We start from the raw sequence: 27315 nt of genomic DNA on the forward strand, positions 1-27315 counted from the left end.
TTCCTGATGAAGGGCTTTTGCCCGACATGTCGATTTCCCTGCTCCTCGGATGCTGCCTGACGTGCTGTGCTTTTCCAGCATCACTCCAATCTTGACTCCTATACTCCATACTCTGACCAATAAAGGCAAGTATACCAAACATTTTCTTCACTATCCTATCTATCTGCCACTCCACTTTGAAGGAACTATGACCCTGCACTCCAAGGTCTCTTTGTTGAGCAATGCTCCCTAGGACCTTACATTAAGTGGATAAATCCTGCTCTGATTTGCTTTTCAACTGTTCAGCACCTTGCATTTATGTAAATTAAACTCCATATGCCACTCCTCAGCCCATTGGGCTATCTGATCAACATCCCATTGCACTCTGAAGTAACCTCTTTCGCTGTCCACTACACCTTTGTGGGCGGCACGGTGGCACAGTGGTTAGCACTGCTGCCTCACAGCGCCAGAGACCCGGGTCCAATTCCCGCCTCAGACGACTGACTGACTGTGTGGAGTTTGCATGTTCTCCCCATGTCTGCGTGGGTTTCCTCCGGGTGCTCCGGTTTCCTCCTACAGTCCAAAGATGTGCAGGTCAGGTGAATTGGCCATGCTAAATTGCCCGTAGTGTTAGGTAAGGGGTAAATGTAGGAGTATGGGTGGGTTGGGCTTCGGCGGGTCGGTGTGGACTTGTTGGGCCGAAGGGCCTGTTTCCACACTGTAAGTAATCTATAAGTAATCTTAGAAAAAAACCTCCAATTTACTAACTATACCTCCTGTGTTCATATCCAAATAATTTATATAAATGACAAAGTAGTGGACCCAGCTCCAATCCTTGTGGCACTCCCCTGATCACAGGCTTCCAGTCTGAAAGGCAACCCTCCGCCACCACTCTCTATCTTTACCTTCAAGCCAGTTCTGTATTCCATGAAATCTAACCTTGTTAACCAGTCTCCCATGGGGAACCTTGTTGAACGTCTTACTAGAGTCTATGTAGGTCCAATCTACCGCTCTGCCCTCATCAGTCCTTTTTGTTACTACTTCACAAAATTCAATCATGTTTGTGAGATTTGACCTCCCGCGCACAAAGGCACTATCCATAATCAGTCCTTGCGTTTCCAAATACACGTAAATCCTGTCCCTCAGGATTCCCTCCAACAACTTGCCCATCACATACATCAGGCTCACTGGTCTATAGTTCCCTGTCTTGTCCTTACCACCTTTCTTAAATAGTGGCACCATGTTAGACAACCTCCAGTCTTCCGGCACCTCACCTATGACAATTGATGATACAACTATCTCAGCAAGAGGCCCAGCAATCAGTTCTCTAGCTTCCCACAGAATTCTAGGGTATACCTGATCAGGTCCTGGGGATTTATCGACCTTTATGCATTTCAGGACATCCAGCACCTCTTCTGTCATTTGGACATTTTTCAAGATGTCACCATATATTTCCCTACGTTTTATATCTTCCATGTCCTTCTCCATAGTACACTCTGATGTAAATACTCATTTAGTATCTCCCCCATCTCCTGTGGCTCCACACATATGCTGCCTTGCTGATTTTTGAGGGGTGAGCTGAAAATGTGTTGCTGGTAAAGCACAGCAGGTCAGGCAGCATCCAAGGAACAGGAGAATCGACGTTTCGGGCATAAGCCCTTCATCAGGAAGTGATTTTTGAGGGGCCCTATTCTCTCCCTATTACCCAATTGTCCTTCCATTACCCATGTTAGGCTTACCTTGCTGCTGTTCATTCTTCTCAACAAAACGTGGTATTCACCTAGGCCTGCTGTTAGATCTAACCAGCAGCCTTGCAGAAATGGTTGGAACAAACACAGCAGTGCCTCCCTACCCCACTTGCCTAAACCCCCTCACTCGGCTCAGCTCCCGGCATTTGCACACTCTTGCTGGTTGTACACTTGTTGGATCATCAAACATATTGAAGGCTGACGTGGACAGATTTTTAATTGATGGGGAAATTGAGGATTGTGGGGGAAAAAGTAGAAAAGTGGAGATGAGAATTATCAGATCAACAATGATGTTATTGAATCGTAGAGCAAAGTCTATGGGCTAAATGGCCCATGTTTGCATCGATGTCTTATGGTAATAAATGCGCTTTCCGTGGCTGTCAAATCTTGGCATGGGACTTGAACCCAGAGTTTCTTGTTCAGAGGCAGGGCTGCCAGCAATTGTTGCATAAGATGAACTATCTCATTGAATTTGATCATTTTTAGATTTATTCTTTTTTGAACCCTTTGTCTAAAAGTGGATTTAGAGGTTTGGGTGCAACCAAAATCTTTCACTTATTGAGCTCACCCTCCTGGCTAATTTAGTAAATTTTCTACAGCCTTCATTCAAATCATTTTCCTGATTTTTCTGTTATTAACCTTGTTTATTTGTTGTACTCTGATAGCCTATTCATTGTTTTCAAGCTCCTCTTTTAAATTGCAACATCCTGAACATTACACCGTTCAGCAAATTAAGAATGATATGAGTTATATTGGGATGTTTAATACAGCTACATTTTTTTTGCCCTGATCCCTAATAATAAGCAAATCAAAGCAGTTCTTAAAATAAACTTTATTTTTCCTGCTTTAGCTTTGAGCTATAATTTAGCTTTCTGAATAACTTGATCATCAGCAAATCTCTGGCAGATCAGAATTATTTTGGACGCCTGATTAGTAGCACTCTAACTGGTCTCAAAGTACGAGTTCAAATAGTGTTCACTTCGTAAAAGTATATAATTCCATCTCTGTATTCTATTAGACATTATCCATTGTGATACTCAGTCTAAATCAGAATAAATTTAAGAGAATGACATTTCAGTTGCAGCAACCTACATAGTTACTGATATTGACAAAAGAAGTAAAATTCTCAAAGGGGCTCCATATAGGTTTCTGGTGCACTTGCTGGCTGTTTTAATTCAAATGCTACCATTCATCTAGTGTTATGAAGATATGGATGAACTTTTAAGAGAGTGAAGGACTTGGCAAGTACACAGAGTGCTGGAAAATTTACAAAGCAATATTTTGATTAAGAAAAAACAGCACTCGCTGAGTGGCCTGGAGACAAAAACAAATTTGAATTTGGCCAATCAGTTTAAATTATACACCGAAAAATGCCAATTTCTAATCAAGTTTGAATTGAGTATATTGACAATCTTAAAGGCCAATAACACAATCCGATGCTCTGGGGTATAAGACCGGGGGAAAATTGAACAGTTGGAGGAGAACTGCCAAGCCCAGCATGTACCAGACTGCTTGAAAAATAGCGCTCTCTTAAAAGTACCTTTTTGATCAGTAACCTGTGATGCAGAAATACCTAACAAGGAGAAAAGAAGACATAGGAAGATCCGAAGACAAGAACCTACAGCTGCCCGGTTTTGAAATAAGAAGTGTTGTTTTGTAAATCTTAATTGGGAGTTTTATCGGACTAGTAGTATAGAAGGGAAGGTAACAGGTTAGAATAAGGAATGGTGAGTAGTGGTGAGTTAATTATTCTCTGTTATACTTGAAGAAATAAAGTTGTTTTTTGTTTGCTTTAAATAGTTCTTGGCCAGTCGAAGTTTTACAGATTACTGTACAGGAAAAGTCTTTTCTGTGTTGTTGGTTTTAAATTTAGCAGGAGGGTTTACCCCGTGTCTTAACACTAGTACAGATGTGGCAAAAGTGAGGACGGCAGATGCTGGAAATCAGAGTCTAGATTAGAGTGGTGCTGGAAAAGCAAAGCAGGTCAGGCAGCATCCAAGGTGCAGGTAAATCGACGTTTCGGGCAAAAGCCCTTCATCAGGAATGAAGGGCTTTTGTCCAAAACGTCAATTTTCCTGCTCTTCGGATGCTGCCTGACCTGCTGTGCTTTTCCAGCACCACTCTAATCTAGACTAGTACAGATGTGTCTGTGTATATTTCTGTTTTGGGATCAGTTGAAGGTGTTCTAGCTAGCTGGTACATTAGGTTCTTTGTTTCAATGTTAAAATGTTGATCTAATACCAAGTGTGATAGTGAATCTCATAATAGTGAGAAACAAAATATTCAGTCACTGTGCGCTGACTACTGCAAAGTATCACTTCAGAATTTGCGAAATAGATAAATGTAGTATGTCAAGCATTGGTGTGGTTGGGTACGGTGGAGGATCATTCTGAAACCACTTCCTCATCTTTCTCAACTTGTTCACAGCCTTTGACATAGTTGATCATATCATCTTCCTCCTGCACTTACCTGGTGTCATCCAGCTGGGTGGGGACCACTGGTTCCATTCTCAGCTGTCTAATTGTCATCAGACATTCACTTGCAATGGCTTCTGTTCTTGCTCCTACACTATTATCTCCAATGTTCCCCCAAGGATCCACTCTTAACCCTTTAAGTTCTATCCAGATACTTCCCATGAGCAACATCCATTTGAAGATGCCTCATTATTTTTTACCTGTGCTTGATGGCGCCCAGTACTGATTTTATGTGCTCAAGCCCTGGAGTGGATCTTGGGCTTGCTATTCTCAAACTTGGAGGCACAAATGTCACTGACTTAAGTCTCAAGGCTGACATTCTCTGTTGTTCAGCACTGGATGAGCAAGAATTCCTAACCGGCAAAATGACTGAAGCCATCTTTTTCAAACTCCTTTCCAATTGCTAGCCTCTCACTAAATACTTCATCTCACTCTGTGACAACAATCCGAAATTAAGCCAAAATATGTTAGAATGTTCGCAACCTTTGTGCCAAATTTGATCCTGAGATGAACTTCTTGTCTTGTATTTATAGTCACAAGACCATGTATTTTCATCTCCATATCATCACTCAACTTGTCTCATCTACTATAATAGACGCTTGTTACTTCAAGCCTAGATAGTTCAGTGTATTCCTGGTTTGCTCTGTCCGTCAAACTTGACATCATCCAAATGTGTTTGTGTCTTAATTTGCACCAACTCCTATTTCCACCCTTGTGCTTGTGGACCTACCATTGGCCTCCAGTCCGAAACCCCCCTCGCCCCTTTTTATTCTTCTCTATTAAAAGTAACTTATGTATTTTTGGACTTGCAACTTGAATTAGGAAAGAAATCTGCTTTGAGCCTGTTTATTTTTAATCAACTTGATTGGATATATTGACAAGTGGGACTTAAAACCAGACCTTTAAGAACACACGTTCCACTTGTCATGTTATCGGAGGTTTAGGCCATCTTGAGTTTAATTGCTGTTTGGTCACAGGAACTTAAAGTAAACAAACCAGTTAAAGTTGGAGTGTAAAAAAGCAAACTTTCAGCAAGCTTCATAGGGGGTTGCTGGAAAGCTAACAGAAATCATAGAATTGTTGTGGGGCAGATGGAAGTTGTTTGGCCCATTATGTCTTCACTAACTCTCTGAGCATTTTGTCTTGGTGCCACTCTCCTGCCTTTACCCCATAATCTGCACATTTTTTTCATTTTAAATAATTTACTAATGTCCCTAAGAAAATTGAGCCTGCCTCCAACACACTTCCAGGCAGTGCATTCCAGATCCTAACTATCCATCATATGAAAAGGACTTTTCTTTACCTCACGTTTGCTTTTTTCTTAAAATACTTTAAGACTGTCTTCTGGTTCTCCATTCTCTCATGACTGGGAATAATTGCTTTCCATCTATTCTGAACAATCGCTCATGACTTTGAAAACTTGTTTTGTATCTTCTCTTATCCTTTTCCTGCCTAAGGACGGATGAGTATAGTGTGGTCATAAAAAAAACTTAGCTTCTCATTGTGCAACTACGGACACCTGGACAATCTGGCTTCCGTTGGCTTTATCCTGCTTGTGGAGAAAGTGAGGTCTGCAGATGCTGGAGATCAGAGCTGAAAATGTGTTGCTGGAAAAGCGCAGCAGGTCAGGCAGCATCCAGGGAACAGGAGAATCGACGTTTCGGGCATAAGCCCTTCTTCAGGAAAGGCTGAAGAAGGGCTTATGCCTGAAACATCGATTCTCCTGTTCCCTGGATGCTGCCTGACCTGCTGCGCTTTTCCAGCAACATATTTTCAGCTTTGTCCTGCTTGTACTGTCTGCTGGCCTCTGATTTGGTGGCAGTTTCAAACAAAAGAAAAGTTCACTGTCTAGGCATCTGAAAGGTCTAGAAGTATGCAAGTTCCTGATAGAGCACAGAATCAGGCATCATTCTTGAATATGGGGCTGGTGAAATTCGTCGATGTTAAAGGTGTCTGTTGCGTATTTAGTGCATGAAGTATTAAAATTCTGGCCAGTTTTCCAGATTGATTGATTTTATTGTTGTCACATGTACCGCGATAGTGAAAAGTGTTGTTTTGCTTGCGATACAGACAGCTCTTACCATACAAACTGCTTTCGGGTAGCAGAAGAGAGTGTAGAATACAGATGACTTTTCATTGTTTTGAATTAGTAATTTCTTGTGGTAATATCATTATGAATTTCAAGTGTGTTCTGAATGGAGTAATACATGTATTTTGTATCGTGTTGGAAGGTTAACATTTCCATTTTTCCTCAGTGGCATGTCAGATACGATCATCCTTGACATTATTTCCAACTATCTGGTTTTGCCCAATCGGATCACAGTACCACTGGTTGATGAGGTGCATCTGGCTGAACTGCGTTTTCCTGTACCAAAAGTAAGTCTCGGTGTGTTGACTGGTTAGGACAATTGTTCTAGCATAGTTAGAATAGGCATGATGAGCCAAAAGGCCGCCTATACAGTCAACAATGAGGAAAACTTATGAATATTAATTGCTTGGGCTAAAGTGTGGTGGTGCAGAGCTTTGGAAGTGTAGCAGAATGTGAAAGTATCATTTGACTTCATGAATGGAGTTAAGAGTGGTTTGCCTAAACTTTTGTGTATTACATTTTATGTGCAAGGCATTGCAGTCTATCAGGGTTTACTCTTGGGTGTGAACATTTGGTTCCTCCAGGAGCCCATTGGAAAATTTCAAAACAAATTGTGGGTTTCTTTTGGTAATTTGTATCTTTTTATTGGACAAACAAGGATATTTAGTTTGAGATATTTACATTAAAAAGTGGATGATACAAAACTCATTGAGATGGTCGAAGAAGTTGAAATGGATCACAGAATTGACTATCACTAATTTTTTCAGGCCTTTGAAAGCTTAAAATGACACACCTGGGACTACTTATCAAAATAGAAAGATTTGCATTTTGTCTTTCACGAACAAAGGATTTTCCAAAGTTTTTTTACAGCTTTTGAAGTGTAGGCACCTTGGTAATGTAGGAAGCACAGAAGGCAGTTTGCCTTCAACAATGGATAACGACCAAATAATCTGATTTTGTAAGGTTGATTGAGGGGTATTGAATGGATTAACTCTCCTATTTTTCATTGAAACACTGTCATGGGATCTATTAATCAGAATGTGAGGGCAAACAAAACTTTAGTTTTAAAGCATGACAGTGTTTCAAAAGTGTAGTGTTCATTCAGTATTGTGCTAGAGTTTCAGCCTTAATTTGTGTTCAGAATTCCTAGGAGTTGCAACCATAGCACTTGCTGTCTTCACGTAGATTGAAATGGTCAAATTGGCAAAGATAGTCATGAGGGAGAATTCATAGTGTGAATTTGTGACACTTTCCTAGAACAATGTATTGTGAGTCCAGCTAGGGATCAGGCTGTTTTGAATCAGATGATCTGTAATGAGGTAGATTTAATAAATTATGTCAGAGTAAAAGATCCCCTAGGAAATAGTGACCATTATACAGTAGAACTTAGCATTTACTTTGTGATGGAGGAATTTGGATTGGAACAAATGAGCTAACTTTAAATAAGAGTAATTACAAACGAATGACGGTACAGCTCGATGGAGTCCACTGGGAAAGGAATTTGGGAGCAAGTAAAGTTGAAGAAAAATGACAGACAGTAAGAAAATGACTCACATCAAAGATATATCCAATGAAAAAAAAGGGTTCTAGGAAGGGGATAAACCAACCAGGGTTACCCAGGGAAGGTAAGGATAACATCAGATTGAAAGGAAAAAACATAGTGTGGTAAATATTGGGAACATTTTGAAAACCGTTGTCAATTGTTGGGAAGACTGTTCTAATTCACTAATAAACAACCATCCACAGCAATCTGATTGACTCGAAACTGTCCTCTGCCTTGCTAGACTATTTCATTCAGTTTGTACCATCTACTAAGGAAAATAGTAGTGTAAATGGATGGACCATCTGGCATCAACTAAGGTATCCTTAACAGCAATAGTCCTGTCAACCCTGCAAACTCCTTCTTACTAACATGTGGGGCTAGTGCCAGAATTGGGAGAGCTAGCTCACAGATTAGACAAAAAAAAAACTTGATGTAGTCATACTTTCCTTTCACAAAATATCTGGTACACGTCAATCACCATCCCTGGGTGTGCCCCGTCCCACTGGCAGGACAGACCCAGAGAGGTGGAAGGACAGTAGTATACTGTTGGAAGGGACCTGCGCTCAGAGTCTTTACTCTGAATCTGATGAAGTCTCATGGTGTCAGGTTAAACCATGTCAGCTGATGGATTTTTGTTTCCCCATGTTGAACAGGACAGAATATATTCTGTGTAGGCGAACATAGAACAATACAGCTCGCTGAGCTGGAAGGTTCATTTTCAGACATTTCATCACCATACCAGGTAACCTCTTCAGTGAGCCTCCGGACAAAGCACTCCTGATGATTCCTGCTTTCTATTTGTGTTTTTGGGTTTCTTTGGGTTGATGTCATTTCCTGTGGTGATGTCATTTCCTGTTCTTTTTCTCAGGGGGTGATAAATGGTGACCAAGTCAATGTGTTTGTTGATAGAGTTCTGTTTGGAATGCCATGCTTCAAGGAATTCTTGTACATGTCTCTGTTTTTGGCTTGTCCTAGGATGGATGTGTTGTCTCAGTCGAAGTGGTGTTCTTCCTTATCTGTATATAAGGATAAGCAAACCTAACGTCATTTACAAAATACCATGCAAGAACTGTAACAAACACTATATTGGACAAACTGGCAGAAAACTAGCCACCAGGTTACATGAGCATCAACTAGCCACAAAACGATATAACCCTCTCTCACGAGTATCTCTACATTCTGGTAAGGAAGGACACTTCTTCAACTGGGACAACACATCCATCCTAGGACCAGCCAAACAGACACGCACGAGAATTCCTTGAAGCATGGCATTCCAACTGGAACTCTATCAACAAACACATTGACTTGGACCCCTTTAACCACCCCCTGAGAAAAAGAACAGGAAATGACATCACTAACCCAAAGAAACCCAAACACATAAATAGAAAGCGGGCTACACCACCAGTGCTTCATTCGGAGGCTCACTGAAAGTGTTACCTAGTATGGTGATGAAACATCTGAAAATAAACCTTCCACTCAGCGAGCAAACCTACATCCAGAACCTCAATCTCATACACAAATCTTCTCAAAATTCGCTAACAATACAGCGCAGAGTAGGCCCTTTGGCCCTCGATATTGCGCCAACCTGAGAAACTAATCTAAGCCCTCCCCCCTACACTACCCTAGCATCATCCATGCGCTTATCCAAGGATTGACGAGGATTGGTACAAGAAGACATTCAAGTGGCAAGTTTGATATCCATCACCAAGAATGTCTTGACAGCACCACCACTGACTGAGTCCTAAAGGATGGAGCTACCAGACGGGTCTGCAGCAGGTGATGCTGGAACCAAAAAGAGGGAGAAACATACTTGACTTCATCCTCACCAATCTGCCTCATGGACTGATTGCATCTGTTTAGATCAGAGTGGTGCTGGAAAAGCACAGCAGGTCGGGCAGCATCCGAGGAGCAGGAAAATCGATATTTCAGGCAAAAGCCCTTCATCAGGAATAGACTGATTGCATCTGTCCATTACTAATATTGGTAAGATCACTGCACAGTCTTTGAGGAGATGAAGTCCCATCTTTAAGTTGAAAATAAGCTGTGGACCATCATCAGTTGATTTGTATTCCAACACAACTTGCAACCTCATATCCTGGCAAATCCCACATTCTACTATTACCATTAAGCCAGGCGATCGGCCCTAGTTCAATAAGGAGTGTAGGAGGGCATGCCAGGAGCAACACCAGGCATACCTAAAAATGAGGTATAAACCTGGTAAAGTGACAAAACCAGGCTAACATACCAAACAGTATAAGCAGCAAGTGATAGAGTTAAGTGGTTTCACAACCAAAGGATCAAGTCGATGCTTGGCAGTCTTGCCACATCTAGTCATGAAGGGTGCTGGACAACTAATGGATACTTGCATGTTTTTGGGAAGGCAATTAGTGGAGTGCCATGGGGATCAGTGCTAAGTCTACTTTAATTTTATATATATTCAGGACATGGTTGAGAAAAGTGAATGTGCTATAGCCAGGTTTGCAATTGACCCAAAAATTGGTGAGACGGCAAGTGGTAAGAATGACAGGATCAGCAGAGGGATTATACAGGTAAATTGCCCTCCTTATTCCCAATTCTCTGTATTCTGTAGGTTAGCTAGTCCTCTATCCATGCTGCCCAAAATGTCACTTCTCCTGCTCAGATGCTGCCTGACCTGCTATGCTTTTCCAGGACCACACTCTTGACTCTGATCTCCAGCATCTGCAGTCTTCACTTTCTCCTAATATAGTATCTCCAACACTGGGCTCTTACCTTAAGTATCTTAATGTTTGGTACCTTATCAAACGCCTTCTGAAAATCCAAATAAATTATATCCATTGCCTCCCTTTTATCCTGCTTATTACTTCCTCAAACGATTATAGTAAATTTTAAACCTGTTGTCAAATAGAATTTGTAGGAGATTCCAAGACCCCCTTCAAAATTCCATTTTACCTTTCATTAAACATTCCCAAAATGAAACTTTTAACAAACTTGTCTATAATTATAATGATTTGTGTATGGGATTTCATTAGCATGACACTAACTTTTTTGCCTTGCCTAGAGAAATGTGTTTGGCATGAACCATATGTGATTTTTAGACATAGATTTGTGCGGATTTGATCTTAGTCAGGGGCATTTTTATTGCATATTGTGGCGAGAAAGAATATTCAGCTAAGATTGCCACACTGTTTGTTTAGTGAACTATCCTCAAAGTGAGTGCATGAAGTACAGATTAGGAGAAGATCAAGGTCAATAGCAATAGCTTACTTGTTAATTTCTGCTGATCACTGTTAAACCATATGTACTTAATGTAATGGCAAGAGGAAGGGTGGAAGAGGAAAAGTATGAAAATCATTCTGTGCAAAGCTCCTGATACAAATATTGACAAATATAATCGCTTTCTTTGATCTCTTGCCTCCTTCCTGAGAATCAAAAGTCTACATATTTGTTATCTGTGATTAAGGATTCATGATAGCTGATATCCTTGGAATTCTTCAATAAAATTTCTTAGTGTAACCTCTCTTTAAAGTACTGTACTCTGTAATTATTCTGCTGGGTTGTGTATGTTACTGAAGTTTTATATTTAACAAATTGTGTTCCGTCTTTTATTAGGGGCTTTTGAGAATACACTTCATTGAAGCTCAGGATCTGCAATGGAAGGACAAGTTCATGAAGGGACTTGTGAAAGGAAAATCCGACCCATATGGCATTCTCTATATTGGTAACCAGATGTTCCAAAGTAAGACTATCAAAGAAAATCTCAATCCAAAATGGAACGAGGTTTATGAGGTAACCATCCTTACAAGAAGCTAAACTAATTCCTTTTTGTACAGGTCTAGGTAATATTTCATTATATGACTGCCCACACTCCAGAACCCTTCAAGCACTTTTTCCCGTCACCCAACACTTGGACAGTTTTAAGAGCAAGATTCTCATGATTAACATCAATTTGAAACCCACTGAAACATGAGGAGCTGGATTTTGCTGGCTCCACATCAAGCTGTATTGGAGGCAAGCTAGTTTTAAAAGAAAATGGCCACGATTATGTAGTCAAAGGCATTTTTGTTTCTGGCCATCCCACTTTTCTCAAAAACAAGAGAGCACACAGGCCTTGAGACTCATCAAAGCCTATTATGAGACCAATTAAACTCATTGTGGGCTTATTAAAAGTCAATTTCTCTCAATTTTGCAGGGTGCAGTAGCTATCAGTGTCAGCTGCATGGACCGTAGATGGAATTTTACCAGAAATCAGCTAATTGTCAATTTTGCAGGCTTTCATGAAGGGTTCCTCTCCAAAAGCCCAAGCAAAGTTTTGCAGGCTGTCTACCCAAACGTGCCTCATTACCAATACACCACGCTCTATGGTGCCCCGCTGTCGTATTCTCCCATTTGCCATAGGTGGAAGTACTGGCCACTGCTGGGATCACCCGGGATTTTAGGTGCCAATGCCAACTTTAAAGCCCAGCTATGACCCAATCAACACTGATAGTCTGCAGCTGCCCAGCATTGTTCCTGTCAGTTGCCCCAGACACACAGGGCAGAGGAAAATTTGCATGCCATTTTACTGACGGGGACTTGGAGGTCCTGGAATATGGAGGGTACATGCAGTTGCTGGCCGTGGAGCATGTGACTGAGGAAGAGTAAACAGTGAGCTGCAGTGTCAGAATACCACTGCTTTTTGAGTTCATCTAGTTTCTAACAAGAAATTTTGACCAAGCCAATGATGCCCACATCCCTTGATGAATTTTGTTTTAATGTACATGTGTGTTAAAGCATTTGACCTATTTATCGCCATAAGCTGATTGAGGTGGTACTGAAATGTAACTCCGACAGTAAAGGTGTGAGCTTTATCCAGAGCCTTTATTGAAACCGAATAGCAAACATTGGATCTAGGTAATTCTCTTGGAAGATGGTCACAAGGACCTGAGCACCAGTCACTTCTGCAGTGTCTCCTAGGCAGCATCACAGGGTTGCATTACCAATGTGACGGATGTCTCTTTCCTGATGCTGAGAAACACATTAGGTTCACAACTAGGACATTACATTGGAGAGGGCAGTAGGACCCATGCCTTATGGTGGTCTGCTGTATTCTCCATAATATGGTCCCTTTGAAGGGTGTGGACCTTGAGGATAGTCATTTTCTGCACAGTGATAACTCACTGGAGGCAGAGTAGGAGCTGAAGGGGGAGGGAGTTGGAGGCAATGCCAATGACTAAGAACAGAGATGTCTCTGGTGTATGGTGTGGTGGCATCCTGCAACTTTCTAGAAAGAGGACCTTCCTGCTCCTTCATGGGTGCCAGGCTTCTGCTTTTCTTCTGCGGTCTTAGGTCTTTATAGTGCAGTGGCAGGCTTTGGCACAATCTTTCTTCCTTTGCCAGCAGCTTCAGTGGAGGCCTTAAATATCTTTAAACAGTTTAAATTCTTGTCCTTAAATGCTTGATAGGATATGAAATTCATGCAGCTATCAATAAAGGGCTAAGCTTTGAAAATATTGGGAGACTTCAGGGTTGGAGTTTATGGGGCCTGTGGTCTCGACCTCGCTAATGAGTCAGTGGGGAGGCTCACAATCCTGATAGCTGCCACAGACAGCTTAAGGCTAAGAACAGCATGAATTGCTTTTGTACAGAACAACAGTAGTGCAGGGGTATTGTTACTGGATTCATGATCCAAAAGCCCATGCTAATGCTGCAGGGCCATTTGTTCACATTCACTGTGACTCTGTTTGGAATTTAAATTGGTAATAATTCTGGAATTGAAATATATTATCAGTAATGATGACCATGAAACTATCATCGGTTGACGTAAAAACAAAAACTCCATCTGGTTCACTTTAGGGTAGGAAAACAATTTTCCTTACTTGATCTGGTTGACGTGTGACTCCAGACCCACAGGAATGTAATTGACTTTCAACTGCCCTCAAATTCTCGAGCAGTCATTCAGTCCAAGATTAGTTGGGGATGTGCAATAAAATCTTGGTCTTGCTGGCGATACTCACATACTGTGGAAGAATTTTCTAAAGTGAAACTCCTGTATCTCTCAGAAGTTCTCAGGAAGATGTCTGGAGAACAAGAACAGAGGTGGTACACTGGCTCAGTGGCTAGCAATGCTGTCTTACAGCGCCAAGGACCTGGGTTTGATTCCACACTCAGGTGACTGAGTGGAGTTTGCACATTCTACCAGTGTGTCTATGGGTTTCCTCTGGGTGCTCTGGTTTCCTCTCTGTCCAAGGGGATGCATGTTAGTGGATTGGCCATGCTAAATTGCTCCTTAGGGCCCAGAGTTGTGCAGGTTAGGGAAATAGGGGGATGGATTTGTGTGGGAAGCTGTTCGGAGGATCGATGTGACCCTGTCGGACTGAATGGCCTGTTTCCACAATATAGGGATTCTATTCCATTCTGACGAGTATATGCAGTTTTCATTTGAGAATAACATGATCTTTCACAATTTGAATTAAGAGCAAATGTGAGCTGGGCTTGAAGTTCTGGTTTTTTTTTCCTGGGATAGCTGACAACTTGACATTTTGAGCCTTCACTTTAAGGATAATAACCAGGAGCAGAAGTAATCTCAATTACTGCATTTTCTGCAAGACAAAGACACTAAATGATCAAACAAGTGGACAGAAAGTGAGCAATTTGAGAGGCAGCAGTGCTGCTCTGGACTGTTATAAGCTAACACTCGCTTTTATATTAAAGTGGTGCAAGAAAATTTGGTCATTTCTAAATAACAGATTGGTATTTGACTCAAGAATTTCCAGACCATAAGTAGCTTCAATAACTTGTCTGCAGATTGAATTGATATAATATTGTTAGGTGTATTTCAATATATTTTAAAATTGTAATTATAGGCACTAATTTATGAAAATCCTGGTCAAGAACTTGAGATTGAACTTTTTGATGAAGATCCAGACAAAGATGATTTTCTTGGCAGGTAAAAGAAATTATAATTTTGGTTTTTGAAAAAGAAATGACTCCCTGCAATATATTTGGATGAATTAATGATGTTTCTGTGTTGAGCTGCATCTTTAATGGGGAGGGGCAAAGGTGGTTGGTATATCTGGACAATTTCACAGATCAGTGGAATGAGGTGGCCCACAGTCAAGGCTAGGGCAAAGATTCTTCATAAGGTGTGGTGAAGGTAATGGAGGCTAACATCTTGGTTGATGGAGAGGGAATTTAACTGCCTTGCACTGCTGCTGCTCAGTGATTTTTGTCGGAGATGTGCAGGGCAAGTCATTGAGAAAGATGTGTGGACGTGACTAAAAAGATGTGGTTTTGACGATTAACCGGGGAGGTTGAAGGTGGGACATTCTGTTTCCTTAGAAATGTGGTGAAAAGAAACATAAGAAAAACAGGAAGTACTGGCACTTTTTGTATTTATCTACAGAAGCAGGTTAAATGATACAATTTTAAAGGGTTTGCAAAACCAGAAAAATGTGGGAGACTTGTGCATTCATCATAGGAAGTGAAGAGATTGATTAATAAAGCAATCAACAATGAATGAGGGATCTAGGCATAAGTAGAGGCATGTAGTTTTAAAAAAAAAAGTCAGGCAGTGACACTAGATCTATATAAAACATTTGTTTGAACCCAGCTGGAACATCATGTCCAATTTCCCTCCTCCAATCCAGAGATGTACAGTTTTAGTCTGTGTCTCTCCCTCTCGTGCTGTCTCGCTTGCTTGCTCTCTCTCTCTTTCTCAGTCACACACACACATTATATGAACGTTTTGGAGAGGTACCGAAGAAATTTAGAGGATGGTTCCACTGACTAGGAGTTTACAGTTACGTGGCTAAGTTTGTTTGCTTCAGGGAAGATTGAGAGAACGCTTGATGTTGAAATAATGAAAGATGAAGGGTTTGTATTCAAGTGACAGTTTTAAGGTGATTGGCCACGGAACCAGAGAGAATATGAGGAGAAACTTTTTCGCACAAATAATAGTCTCTATTACTATGCACTTGTCGATCCCTTTTCCCTCCTTATGCGTGGTCCTGCAATTCACGCATAAAAGTGCCAGATTTATGCACATGCAATGGATGCCGGCAGTCAGCAGACTTTGTGTGTAAACAGAGACTATTGAAATTAGGCTGCTCAGCAGTGACACTTGGTGGCCAAAACATGCAACATTATGCACAATAAATTTTTTAAATCTTATCTCTCAAAATTGAATGCAAGAGCTGTAGTTTTAGCAGCTCCCTCTGTTGAAAAGTTATATCATGGCACTACTGCTACAGAATAGGTGCTACTGGTGAAAATAGAGATATTTGGGTTTTCCCATTGATGAAACCTGACAGGATTTTTCAGTGTACGGAGGAAACTCTATTATCCAAATACCAATTATCTGAAGGAGATCACAATGTCCTTATAGAAACATTACATCAAAGATATGTTTCCAGCAGTGATCGTGTCTTCTGTCCCTCCCTCTCTCCCCCATACTTCCCCTGGAGTTCTCCACAGGGGTGTACCCTAACCTCCCCCCACCCCCACTTCCCAGGAATAATCTCTCCAACATTGTCATATACAGACAAACATGGAACCTGTCAAAAATTTGCAATAAAAAGTTGTGTGTGTGTCTGTGTGCTACTTGGAGACTTAAGCCACAAAGATGGCAGCAGCAGTCTTTGTTAGTGTGCAGCCCAGATGCTCGGGGTGGGGGTGGGGCTCATGCGCTTTGTGCTAGGGAACTGTGTTGGACAGAGTTGGGGGCGGGTTGAACTGGGTTGGGGACAGGGGCATGTTTGGGTGAGATTGGGGGTGCAGTTGGACCGGGTGGGGGGAGGCGGGTTTGGACTGAGTTGGGAGCAGGGGAGCAGTGTCGGGTTTGGATCAGGTTGGGAGCATGGGGGGAGGGGGGGATTGTGGGTTGGGAGTGGGGGAGCAGGTTTAGAGCGGGGGTGCGTGGTTGGACCGGGTTGGGGCGTGGTCTCGTGCGCTGCTGCAGTCTCCTGAATAGGGAGCACTTTAAAACTCTGAGCCCCAGAGGAAAGGCATTTAATCAATTTTCCGAATAATTGATTATCTGAACGAAATAGTGCCCGCCCATCACATTTGGATAATCGAGTTTCCACTGTATACTGAAGTGAAATGTGTGCCATTTGTGAATTTTAATGTGTTGCAGATTTGAATCTTAATAATGTGAGCAAGTTACGTATTTTCCGCCAGAGGTGTTGAAGATGGGTCAAATATTTTAAACTGTGCCTTTGCCTTATACCTGATATATATTCCAACCCTTAGTTAATGTTTGGAAATGAGAAGAGTTGTTTTTAGATTAGATTAGATTTTTGTTAGTATGTAGCTGTAAAATGCAGAGAGTGATAAAGGAAGAAATTACATTTATGGACCCTTTGGCAGAAACATTATCTTAGAGATCACAATCAGATTCCACTTATAGACCAATTAGCAATCTTCTCTCCGACACCATATTAATACTGATTTATCTTGTGAATTGTTCTGGTGAGTGCAGGAATATAAAATTTCAACAAAATGTAGGACCTTCCTTCTCAGAAAATAAATCACATTATCTCTTGTAAGTTGAAATATTTAACATTGCTCCAATCCTGTATTGGTAAATGAAAATATTAAAATAAAAAGTAAAAGAAGTGGCAACTTTGCACATACTTTTAATTTGGGTGGCACAGTGGCTCAGTGGTAACACTGCTGCCTCATAGAATCGAAGCTGGTACTCTGGTGCTATCGTTGGGCATCTGTCTGTGTGGAGTTTGCACATCCTCCCCATGTTTGCGTGGGTTTCCTCAGGGTGCTCCAGCTTCCTCCCACAGTTCAAGGTTGTGCAGGTTAGGTGGATTGACCATGCTAAATTGGCCGTAGTGTTCAGGGATGTGCAGCCTAAGTGGATTAGTCATGGGAAATGCAAAGTTATGGGAATGGGTGGGGGTTGGGTCTGGTGGGATGCCCTTTGGAGTGTTAGTGGGTACTTGATGGGCCGAATGGCCTGCTTTCACACTGGGGAGTTTGTGATTCTGCTAACACTGACATCGTGATCATTGCAGACTCTTCCTCCTGATGGAGAAAGTGAGGGCTGCAGATGCTGGAGATCAGAGCTGAAAATGTGTTGCTGGAAAAGCGCAGCAGGTCAGGCAGCATCCAAGGAACAGGAGAATTGACGTTTCGGGCATAAGCCCTGAAGACGGGCTTATGCCCGAAACGTCGATTCTCCTGTTGCTTGGATGCTGCCTGACCTGCTGCGCTTTTCCAGCAACACATTTTCAGCTCTTCCTCCTGATGACCTACCTTAAACCCTCTCCTATCCCTGACTCACATTTTTAATCCTCCAACTTGTAGCCTCTGATGCTCCCTGATACACCAGTTCACTGAATCTCCGGCTTATAACTCTGCCCCCTGCAGTTTTCCCTTTCCTGAACTTTCACTGTGAGGGAGTTGTGGTGGCATGAGGACCCTGGGAATGTGACTGCAGAAAAGTCATGGATACAATAGCCAAGAGTCTGGATTAGAGTGGTACTGGAAAAGCACAGCAGGTCAGGCAGCATCCGAGGAGCAGGAAAATCGACGTTTTGGTCAAAAGCCCTTCATCAGGAATGGACTTTTGCCTATTTCATTGACTAAATTAAGTTGAAATTAAACAAGGTAGAATGGGGTTTATTGTAGGTTTGGGAGTTAAAAACCGTTTAAGAAATCAAATCCTGCCACTAACTTACCAGAAGATCTTTGTATCTGTCTGAATAGACAAACGGGACCCTGGGCAAAGAGGTTTAGGTAAGTAAGTAGTAAACATCAGGCCGAGACATCTGAATGCCAGGTCATTAATGGCAGCAAGGAAGGCACATGGCAAAATGTAAAGGAGCTCGAGAACTTAAAGGGCAGTATCGCTCAAGGTGATTACTGAGAGGGAAATTCAATAATCATCAAAAATGGAAACATTAATTATATGTGGCTTCCTTCAGGCTCAGTTGAATATCCTAGCAAGGATAAGAATTTTTACAACTTGGATATTGAAACATATAAACAAAAAAAATAGATGCAGGAGTAAGCCCTTTGGCCCTTTTGAGTCTGCACCATCATTCAATGTGATCATGCAATCTCAGTATCCCATTCCCGCATTCTCTCTATACCCCTTGATCCCTTTAGCTCCAAGGGCTGCATCCAGCTCCCTCTTGACTGCATCTAATGAACTGGCCCTAACAGCTTTCTGTGGTAGAGAATTCCACAGGGTTCACAACTCTGAGTGAAGAAATTCTTCCTCATCTCAGTTCTGAACGGTTTACCCCTTATTCTTAAATTGTCATCCCTAGTTCTGGATTTTGCCATCATTGGGAACATTCTTCCCACATCTGGCCTGTCCAGTCCCATCAGGATATTATATGTTTCTTTGAGATCCCCCATTATTCTTCTAAATTGGTGAAATTGATAAGTCAGTGGGCATAGTATTCATCCCTTTCCAAATGAGAATGGAAACTCAATACAGGCGAGCTGTATTGGGAGGTGTTACGGCAATGGAAATTTAATGAATTAAAACATTATTATTTTTCTGCATGTCTGTTTTCATGATATGTATTATAATATCTGTATCTTCTCATTATAGCCTTATGATTGACCTTGCTGAAGTTCAAAAGGAACAGCTTGTTGATCAGGTATATGGTTATTTTGGATCATATGTATTGGCTGTATTTTAAGTAGAAGTAGATTAACATTTTTGTTAAAGCAAAATGGGTGTTAAAATAACATGAAGTATGTGAAGGGAGATTGTTGAATCTTTGCATTTTGCCAGAACTGATGGTGTTGGTGGCTCATGGGGCCACTGTTTTTAGGTGTTTGACTATTTTATGCATTTACAGTGGTTCGATTTGGATGAGGTGAGCGTTGGAAAGCTGCACTTGAAGTTCGAGTGGCTCTCCCTGCTGTCAGAAGCCAACAAACTGCCAGAGGTACTTAAACACTTTATATACCAAGTTAAATTTGCCAATTTTAGTGACACAATCGGCAGTTTATATTGATGTTTTGCATGTTTTTTTTTTCTTCTCCCTGCTTCCACCAAATTTGAAATGCTTACATTGGGCACAAAATGATGAACCAAAACAGTTGCAGTTATTTATGTTTAAATGGGCCTTTTGAGGTAGATTTTAGGTGAGACATTTGTATGTACAAAAGATACTTCTTCAATCAATGTACTTCACTTATCCGGTTTAACACTATTATATTGCACCTTACATTTTTAAGATACTCATTAGGGCAGAATGTTGCCTTTCTGAAGGTGTGAGAAGGGCAAATAATTGGGGGAATTGGCCTTAGAGAGTTACCAATCCACTTCTTTTCACCTCAGAAATGTAAGCATTTGGTGAAAAGGTCATTGGACAACCACTTTGACTCACTAGCATTTAGGACCCTTAAGTGGCCAATTAATGACCACCTAAGGGCCGTAACACACCACAAGTCCAATTACCTGCCTTCCCTAGGTATGGGGAAAGTGACTCGTTTCTCAACTGGGAGCCCGGGCCACCCCGCCTGAAGTGTTGGAGAGGTGCGGGAATACCATTTGCCCAAATCTAGTGGGGAAAGGACGGGGAAAGTGTGGCAAGGGGTGGCCACTGAAAGTCATCTCCTGCCATTATCTGTGTTAACCCTCCCAACCCAAAACCCCCATGACCCATGGCACCTGACAGAAAAAGATATGGCTCCTCACTATTTGGATCTCTTGAAGACCAAGCTGCAATGACAATCTCCAGAATATGCTGGCTTCTGATTGCTAGAAGCTTCTAGCCAATGTCAAAGTCTGTAATTCATCAAGAAACTCACCTTATAGCTCTTCAGTTTTTTGAAGTTTGATGTTGCAAGTTTTCCTGTTGGTGGGTCTCCACTGAACACACCTGTCCCAACTTAGCCAATGGAGAATTATATCTCTTTGAAAGTAACTTTTGAAGACTGTTGATAATGCCTTTTGAATCCTATTGTTGCTTGATCAGTGTGAATTCAGTGGGATAAGTATAAAACCAGTTGAGATGGCTTTGGATAGTTGCTGCCACAGGGATTTTCCCAGTGGTGGAAAAGACCAAGCATCCAGCTATTGTTGGTTATTGTGGGTGGAGTAGGAGTGTGCTTGCTGTTTGGAACACCTTATATAAGAACATAAGAAATAGGAGCAGGAATAGGCTATCTGGCCTGTGGTGCCTGTTCTGCCATTCAATAACATTATGGGTGATCTTTTTGTGAACTTAGCTCCACTTACCTGCCTGCTCACCATATCCCTTAATTTCTTTTCTGTTCAAAAATGTAACTTGAGCCCATCTCAGGTCTTTCCCAACCCCCAGATTATTCACCATCCCCGCTTTCCCTCCTGACTTTTATGGTGAGCCATGGTACCTTCAGCTCAATGTTTGAATTGACATTTACCCATGTCATTCTTTGGGTTTAAGGTTTAACCTCAGTGCTATAATTTTTTTAAAACAACTTTAATTATTTTTATTGCTTTGTAAATTATGTAACTTTTAAATATTCACCTGAGAAATTAGATAACAACTTGTAAGATTAGTTTCTCAGTCAAATTTTTCAGTAGCCTTTATGCTCAATTATTCCTGATTAATTAAGATCTATCATTTTCATTGATTTTCACCATAAGGATAGTGTCTAAATGTTGGACTTGCATCAAGTCAGTGATTCTTGGCTAATTGCAGCTATGAAAAGTGCAACAGTGCATTTGTGAGGTAGCAGTGTATTTATTACTGATAGCAACTTCTAGATTTCCATATTTAAGTGTAAATGTGTTGATATCTCAATTTTGTACAGTAATAACAATAGATTGCATATCCTTGAGTCTGGCAAATAATCAAAAATCACTTAATTAACATGAGCTTCCTCCTTTTACCCTGCTGTTACCCTGCTTCTGTTAGTCACCGAAAACGTTATACTATGCATGAGGTGTCGTTGGGTCTTTAATGATGTATTTAGTCATAATTACTGCTGCATATTGTCTTAATTGTGATTTGCTACACAGCCTGATCAATGACAATGCTGCTGCAGGTCACTTAGCATTCAATAAGTGCCACAGTAAAGACTTGTGAGCAAAATCATTACTCATGGAATAAACGTGACAGTAATATCAGGGAAGCTAAATTGGCTGGTTGACAGGAAATGGAGAAAAGTGCTTAATGGATCTTCTTTGTACTGGAGGGGCATTTGTAATGGACTTCTCTAGTGATTGGTGTTAGAAGTGCTGCTCTTCCTGATGTACCTTAATGTCCTAGATCTTGTGTACAGGGAAAACGTTGAACATTTGTAAATGATTAAAAAGAAACGAGATGAATTTCAGGAGGATATTCCACAAAGTTCATAGACAAGTTGATGGAATGAATAGACAAGTGTCGAGTGTGTGTTGCTGGAAAAGCATAGCAGGTCAGGCAGCTTCCGGATGCTCCCTGACCTGCTGTGCTTTTCCAGCAACACACACTCAACTCTGATCTCCAGCATCTGCATACCTCACTATCTCCTGAGTAGAGAACTGGTAGATCAAATGCAATGCAGAAAATTGAGGTGATTTGATTTGATAGGAAGAACACATGAAATAGAGTACAACTCTAAAAGTGCAAGGGCATTGGGATTGGCTTGTTTATGTGCAGATATCATTGCAGCTGAGAGAATGGTTAATAATGCATACAGCATTTTGGGCTATTTTAGTTGTAGGGGTGCAGAGTAAATGTGTAAGGGGTATACGTTATACTTATGTGAAATACTGGTTTGGTATCAACTGGAGTATTGCATCCAGTTCTGGACACCACACGTCAGGAAATATGTGAAGGCATTGAGAGAATGGGGAAAATAAATCATGAGAATGGGTTAAGGCATGCAGAACTCTGAAGGTAGTTCCATAGATTGACTGGAACTGTTTTTCTTGGAGAAGAAGAAAAATGAAAGGAGACCGAATAGAGGTATTGACATTCGTGAATGTTCTGGACAGAGTGGACAGAGTAAACTGTTCCCATTGGTGGAAGGATTGAGAAGGAGGGAACAGATTTAAGATAATTAATAAAACAAACTGGAGACTTGGAAAGGTTTTTTGAAGCAAGGTGGTCAAGATCTGGAATGCACTACCTCGAAAGTGGTGGAGGCAGAGCCGATTGAACCAATCAAGGGGGAATTGGATTATTACCTGAAAAATAAGTATATTGTAGGGTATGGGGAGAAGACAGGGGAATGGCAGTGGATGAATTGGTCATCTGCAGACACAATGGGCTGAATGGCCGCCTTCTGGACTGTTAATAATTCTATTATTCTGAAACACCAGAGAGCCTCTTTGTTGGCGCCAGGAAGGATTAAACCCACATTGGTGAACTGGTTTGATCTTTGAGAGCATCTTTCTTTGAGGTCAGTTACATTTGTCATTACTTCACCCTGGCTTGAAAGATCTGGATCAATAACTACACTTCCTTTATATAAACATGGTGAATTTGCTAATGATGCACTCATTCTAATCTGTGTTACTTCGAGAAAGAATTCAGTAAATTGAAGAGCTTTGTCGTGACTATGGTGTTATTGTGATATGAAATATAGAAAATGAAAATTTGAGACTTGGTGCTGATTTACTGCAAGAAAATTAGCATAATGTAAAACTCCGCTTATTTGTTCTCCAGGCAATGGCCAGCACCAAAGCTATTAAAGGAACAGCCAATGATGGACTTTCCTCTGCTTTACTCATCATCTATCTTGACTCTGCTAGGAATCTCCCAGTAAGTGGATTTTTTTATTTTGCAATGATGTACTAATGTTACTATGCCATGATCCATTCTGCTGTCATCTTTCTCAATTATTTTTAACCATGGTGTGTATTTCATAAGACCTCCTCCTTCTCTGGTCTTACAGTTGCCCAATAATATTCTTGTTGAACACCTTCTCTGTCCCTAATACCAGCATCTATTAACTTGTCATGAGATAACTTATCTATTACTGTTTTTAATAGTTGTGGTAAATTGGGCTCCTTCTTTCAGGTTGGTGAATGGACTGTTCTTGTGTTTTTCACAAGTTAGTACATCTGGGCATAAGTGCTAAATGTCTATTGTTTTGTTTATTCTTGAATGTGCCCTGCTGAATTTTATTCAATGTATGCTGATAAAATTTTGTCAATACAATTCTTTGCAACAAAATTTGTTTGAAATCCCTTTGCTCACAATGAGTGCAAATAGATTTGCTTCAATTTTTAACATTTTGTGCAGAGATCTTCTATCAGGTGTAGATTCTTGATGTGAAATGTGCATATTTCCAGGTTTGTAAATTGTTGAATTTGATATAAATTTCTGCATTGAGTGAAAAAACATGTTTTTTTAATTGCGCATGCAGAAAATGATTGAAATGCAATTTGTGCATTTATAATATATGTGCAATGGTATTAAATGCATTGGCTACTAGTTATCTCAACCTCTGTCTGTTATTTACAATAAACTGGCTGTTCCTACATTCCATTCTGCCTTTCCCTGCAGCACGTACCTGTCCTATCCCATCACTCTTTGCTTTTTCTTTCACTTCCATCTTCCTTAAGAATGTCTACGAAGGAAACTTTGGGTCTGGATACTTACGAGAGAGGAGAGCAGCAGGACTAGTCTTTTGTGAAAATACTAGCTCAATCTTTAGAGACTTTTTTGTGAGTGCTCTATTCTGTTTGCTTTTTTGTGTGTTGTGAATTGACACTAATAACGGAAGCTTATATAGTTGGTTTGTTTCAAGCCTGTTTCAGAGCACGTTTATTATTTCAATGCATGCTCTGATATAGAAAATTGATGTGCAATTCCAAAAAAGTAAATGTTTCAAAAAAACCTTGTACAAGTTGGTCTTAATCTTTAGAAAGGTGTTTTTGAGTTGTGTATTAGTATATTGAGAATGAGAAGGAGGAAAGACATGGTGTTTGCTTCCCTTTTTAAGTGGGGAGGAGAAGCCCCTATTTTATTGCATAAGTTAAATACACAGATTCCAAGATGAAGTTTACAGAATGTGAAGCAGGAAAAACATAAAATAAATAAGTAGATCATTGAAAGAGGAAGTTACATGACTGCAAAACCAAATAAATTGATTTTTTTTTTCCCCCTTATTTAGCAGCAGTCTCAACTTGGACTGGAGAATGAAAGGTTTTTTTATTTAATACATGTCGGTGCATTAGACTGACTTTTTTTTCCACCAAATTTAAATAATGGATCATGTAAATATTTTTGTTTTACCCTCTAATTAATTTTCTGCAGGCTGTCTCACCTGCTGGAGTCCAGTATACATAATGCTTGCTGGTCTCTATGCTTTGTCAGAGTGACTTGTCTCCATATGTGAGCAAGGTTATTTATCTTGGTGTTCGTCTAAGACAAGCCAAGCTAGTCCTAAACCATTTTTGTTCACTCATGGTATATGGGCATCACTGGCTGAGTCAACATTTATTGCCTGTCTCTTGAGAAGGTGGCGCTGAGCTGCCACCTTGGATTGCTGTAGTCCATGTGCTGCAGGAGGACCCACAATGCTGTTAGGGAGAGAGTTCCAGGATTTTAATGGGTTTTCCACAAGCACAGATTGTCTTCAGTTTTCATGCCATTGTAAGGGTTGCCCAATTGTATGTCACAGAAACCCTGAATTGTTACTGCGTAGAAGGAGTCGAAAAGTGTGGTGCTGGAAAAAGCACAGCAGGTCAAGCAGCATCCGAAAAGCAGGAGAGTTGACATTTTGTGTATAAGCCCTTCATTAGGAATGTTGAGGGGGAAGGGGGCTGGGAGGTAAATTTGGGGGTGGAGCTGGGAGGAAGTTAGGTGGGATGGCGATAGATGGATGTCGGTCGGATGTCATTGTGATCGGGTGGAACGGGCGTGTAAGAAGAAAGATGGGCAAGTAGATCAGATCAAAAGGCAGTGCCGAGTTGGAGGCTTAGATCTGGGATGAGGTAGATGGTGGGGAGATTTGGAAACTGGTGAAGTCATTATTGATGCTGTATGGTTGAAGACTCGCCTCGGGACCCTACGACCACACTGCATAACTTTGACTTCACCAGTTTCCAAATCTCCTCCCTCTTACCTCATCCCAGATACAACCCTCCAACTTGGCACTCCCTCTTGACCTGACCTACCTATCAATCTACCTTCCCACCTATCCGATCCACCCTCTCCACCCACTTATCACACAATCACCATCTACCTGTATCCACCTATCGCCATCCCACCACCACCCCTCTCTTTAGTTCTCAGCCCCCTCCCCCCCTGCACATTCCTGATGAAGGGCTTATGCCTGACTTGCTGTGCTTTTTCCAGTGCCACACTCTTCAATTCTGATGCTCCAGCATCTGGAAGCTTCACTTTCTCCTAGCTGCACAGAAGGAAGCCATTCAATCCATCGAGCTTGCGCCGGCTCCTGTAACAAGCGCCATTACCTTGTGCCAATCTCCCACCTTTTCCTCGTACCCTTGCACACATTTTCTGTCCAAATAATCAGCCAATGCCCACTTGAATGCCTCAATCGAACCTGCCTTCACTATTTTTCCAGGCAGTGAATTCCCATACTTTATCTAGTCACTTCACCTTTGCACCTTTGCCTCTTTTTCACATCACTTTAAAGCTGTGCCTACTCGTTTATGGATGAAATGAATTCTTCAGTTCAAAATAATTCATCCAGTTAAAGCAAACTCCGTCATTGCAGTATCTAATTGTTTTCCATTTTCTTTTAAGGCCATAAATGAACAGCAATCCAAGTCCTTCAATGCTACTAACCCAGCCCTTCACTTTGTACGGTTTTAGATGTGTAATTTGTGCTTATCACCTATCTGTAAATGAATGCACTTAGTTTTCCACTAGTGATGTGTCTGAGTTTCAGAATTTTCCCTTCAAGCCTTAAATTTGGTTAGTTAGGTGGGTTTCTCATTTTTTAATTAAATCTATAACTACTCACTCTGGGGAGTTTGAAGAATATTAGCAAACCTGTTTGAAGACAATGCATCTTTTATAACTTCAGTGCTTAATTTGTCAGCCTCGTTTTGGGTCACTTTTTCTTGGCACTAACTAACTGAAATGATTTCTGGGGATCTTTTTATGCTGCATTCTTGAAAAAAAAACTTGCATTTCATTTCAGTTCAAAGTGTTCTGGGTGGAATGTTGTGCTCATCTCTTTACTATAACAGAATGCTGTTTCTGCATTGCATGTGCAACGTTAATCTCTGTTCATTCTTTCCTGCAACAAAGCGCAATCCATTTGAATTTAACCTTGACGGCTTGAAGAGGGCTAATATTTCCAAATCACTGAAGGTAATCTGATAATCGTTTACTGAAGACCACACAGAGTCAACCGGGATGAGAAAGAAGGTTTTGGGTTTAAATTAATTTCTTCACTGATTGTGACACAAGAGAATTACAATTTAAAAACTGGCTGATTTCACTCAGTTTAATCGTTACATTAATTTAAGTAGCTGGGATATTTTATTACATAAAAGGTAGTATTAAAGCACAAGTTGTCATGTTATGTGACTTCGGTAACGGTAAGTTCATTAATTCTGAGGTTCTCAAGTGTATTCAGCTAATAGACTCA

At 40.9% G+C, this 27315-nt stretch overlaps 1 protein-coding gene across 4 annotated transcripts in view; it reads left to right on the top strand.

Moving 5' to 3' along the window:
- LOC122550103 (extended synaptotagmin-2-A) overlaps positions 1–27315 on the top strand; it is a 225403-nt gene that overhangs the window by 165124 nt on the left and 32964 nt on the right. The window contains exons 8-15 of one of the 4 annotated variants that reach the window (XM_043690689.2): positions 6457–6577; positions 11425–11601; positions 14658–14740; positions 19370–19418; positions 19623–19712; positions 23409–23504; positions 24311–24412; positions 26973–27035. In XM_043690689.2, the coding sequence (XP_043546624.2) occupies positions 6457–6577; positions 11425–11601; positions 14658–14740; positions 19370–19418; positions 19623–19712; positions 23409–23504; positions 24311–24412; positions 26973–27035 (781 nt within the window). The remainder of the gene's footprint in view (positions 1–6456; positions 6578–11424; positions 11602–14657; positions 14741–19369; positions 19419–19622; positions 19713–23408; positions 23505–24310; positions 24413–26972; positions 27036–27315) is intronic. The other 3 variants (XM_043690690.2, XM_043690691.2, XM_043690692.2) reach the window with 3 other exon arrangements.

Source organism: Chiloscyllium plagiosum, unplaced genomic scaffold (genome assembly GCF_037043375.1).
Source record: "Chiloscyllium plagiosum isolate Xiang-an unplaced genomic scaffold, Cpla_swu_hap1 HiC_scaffold_5, whole genome shotgun sequence".
Lineage (NCBI taxonomy): Eukaryota > Metazoa > Chordata > Chondrichthyes > Orectolobiformes > Hemiscylliidae > Chiloscyllium > Chiloscyllium plagiosum.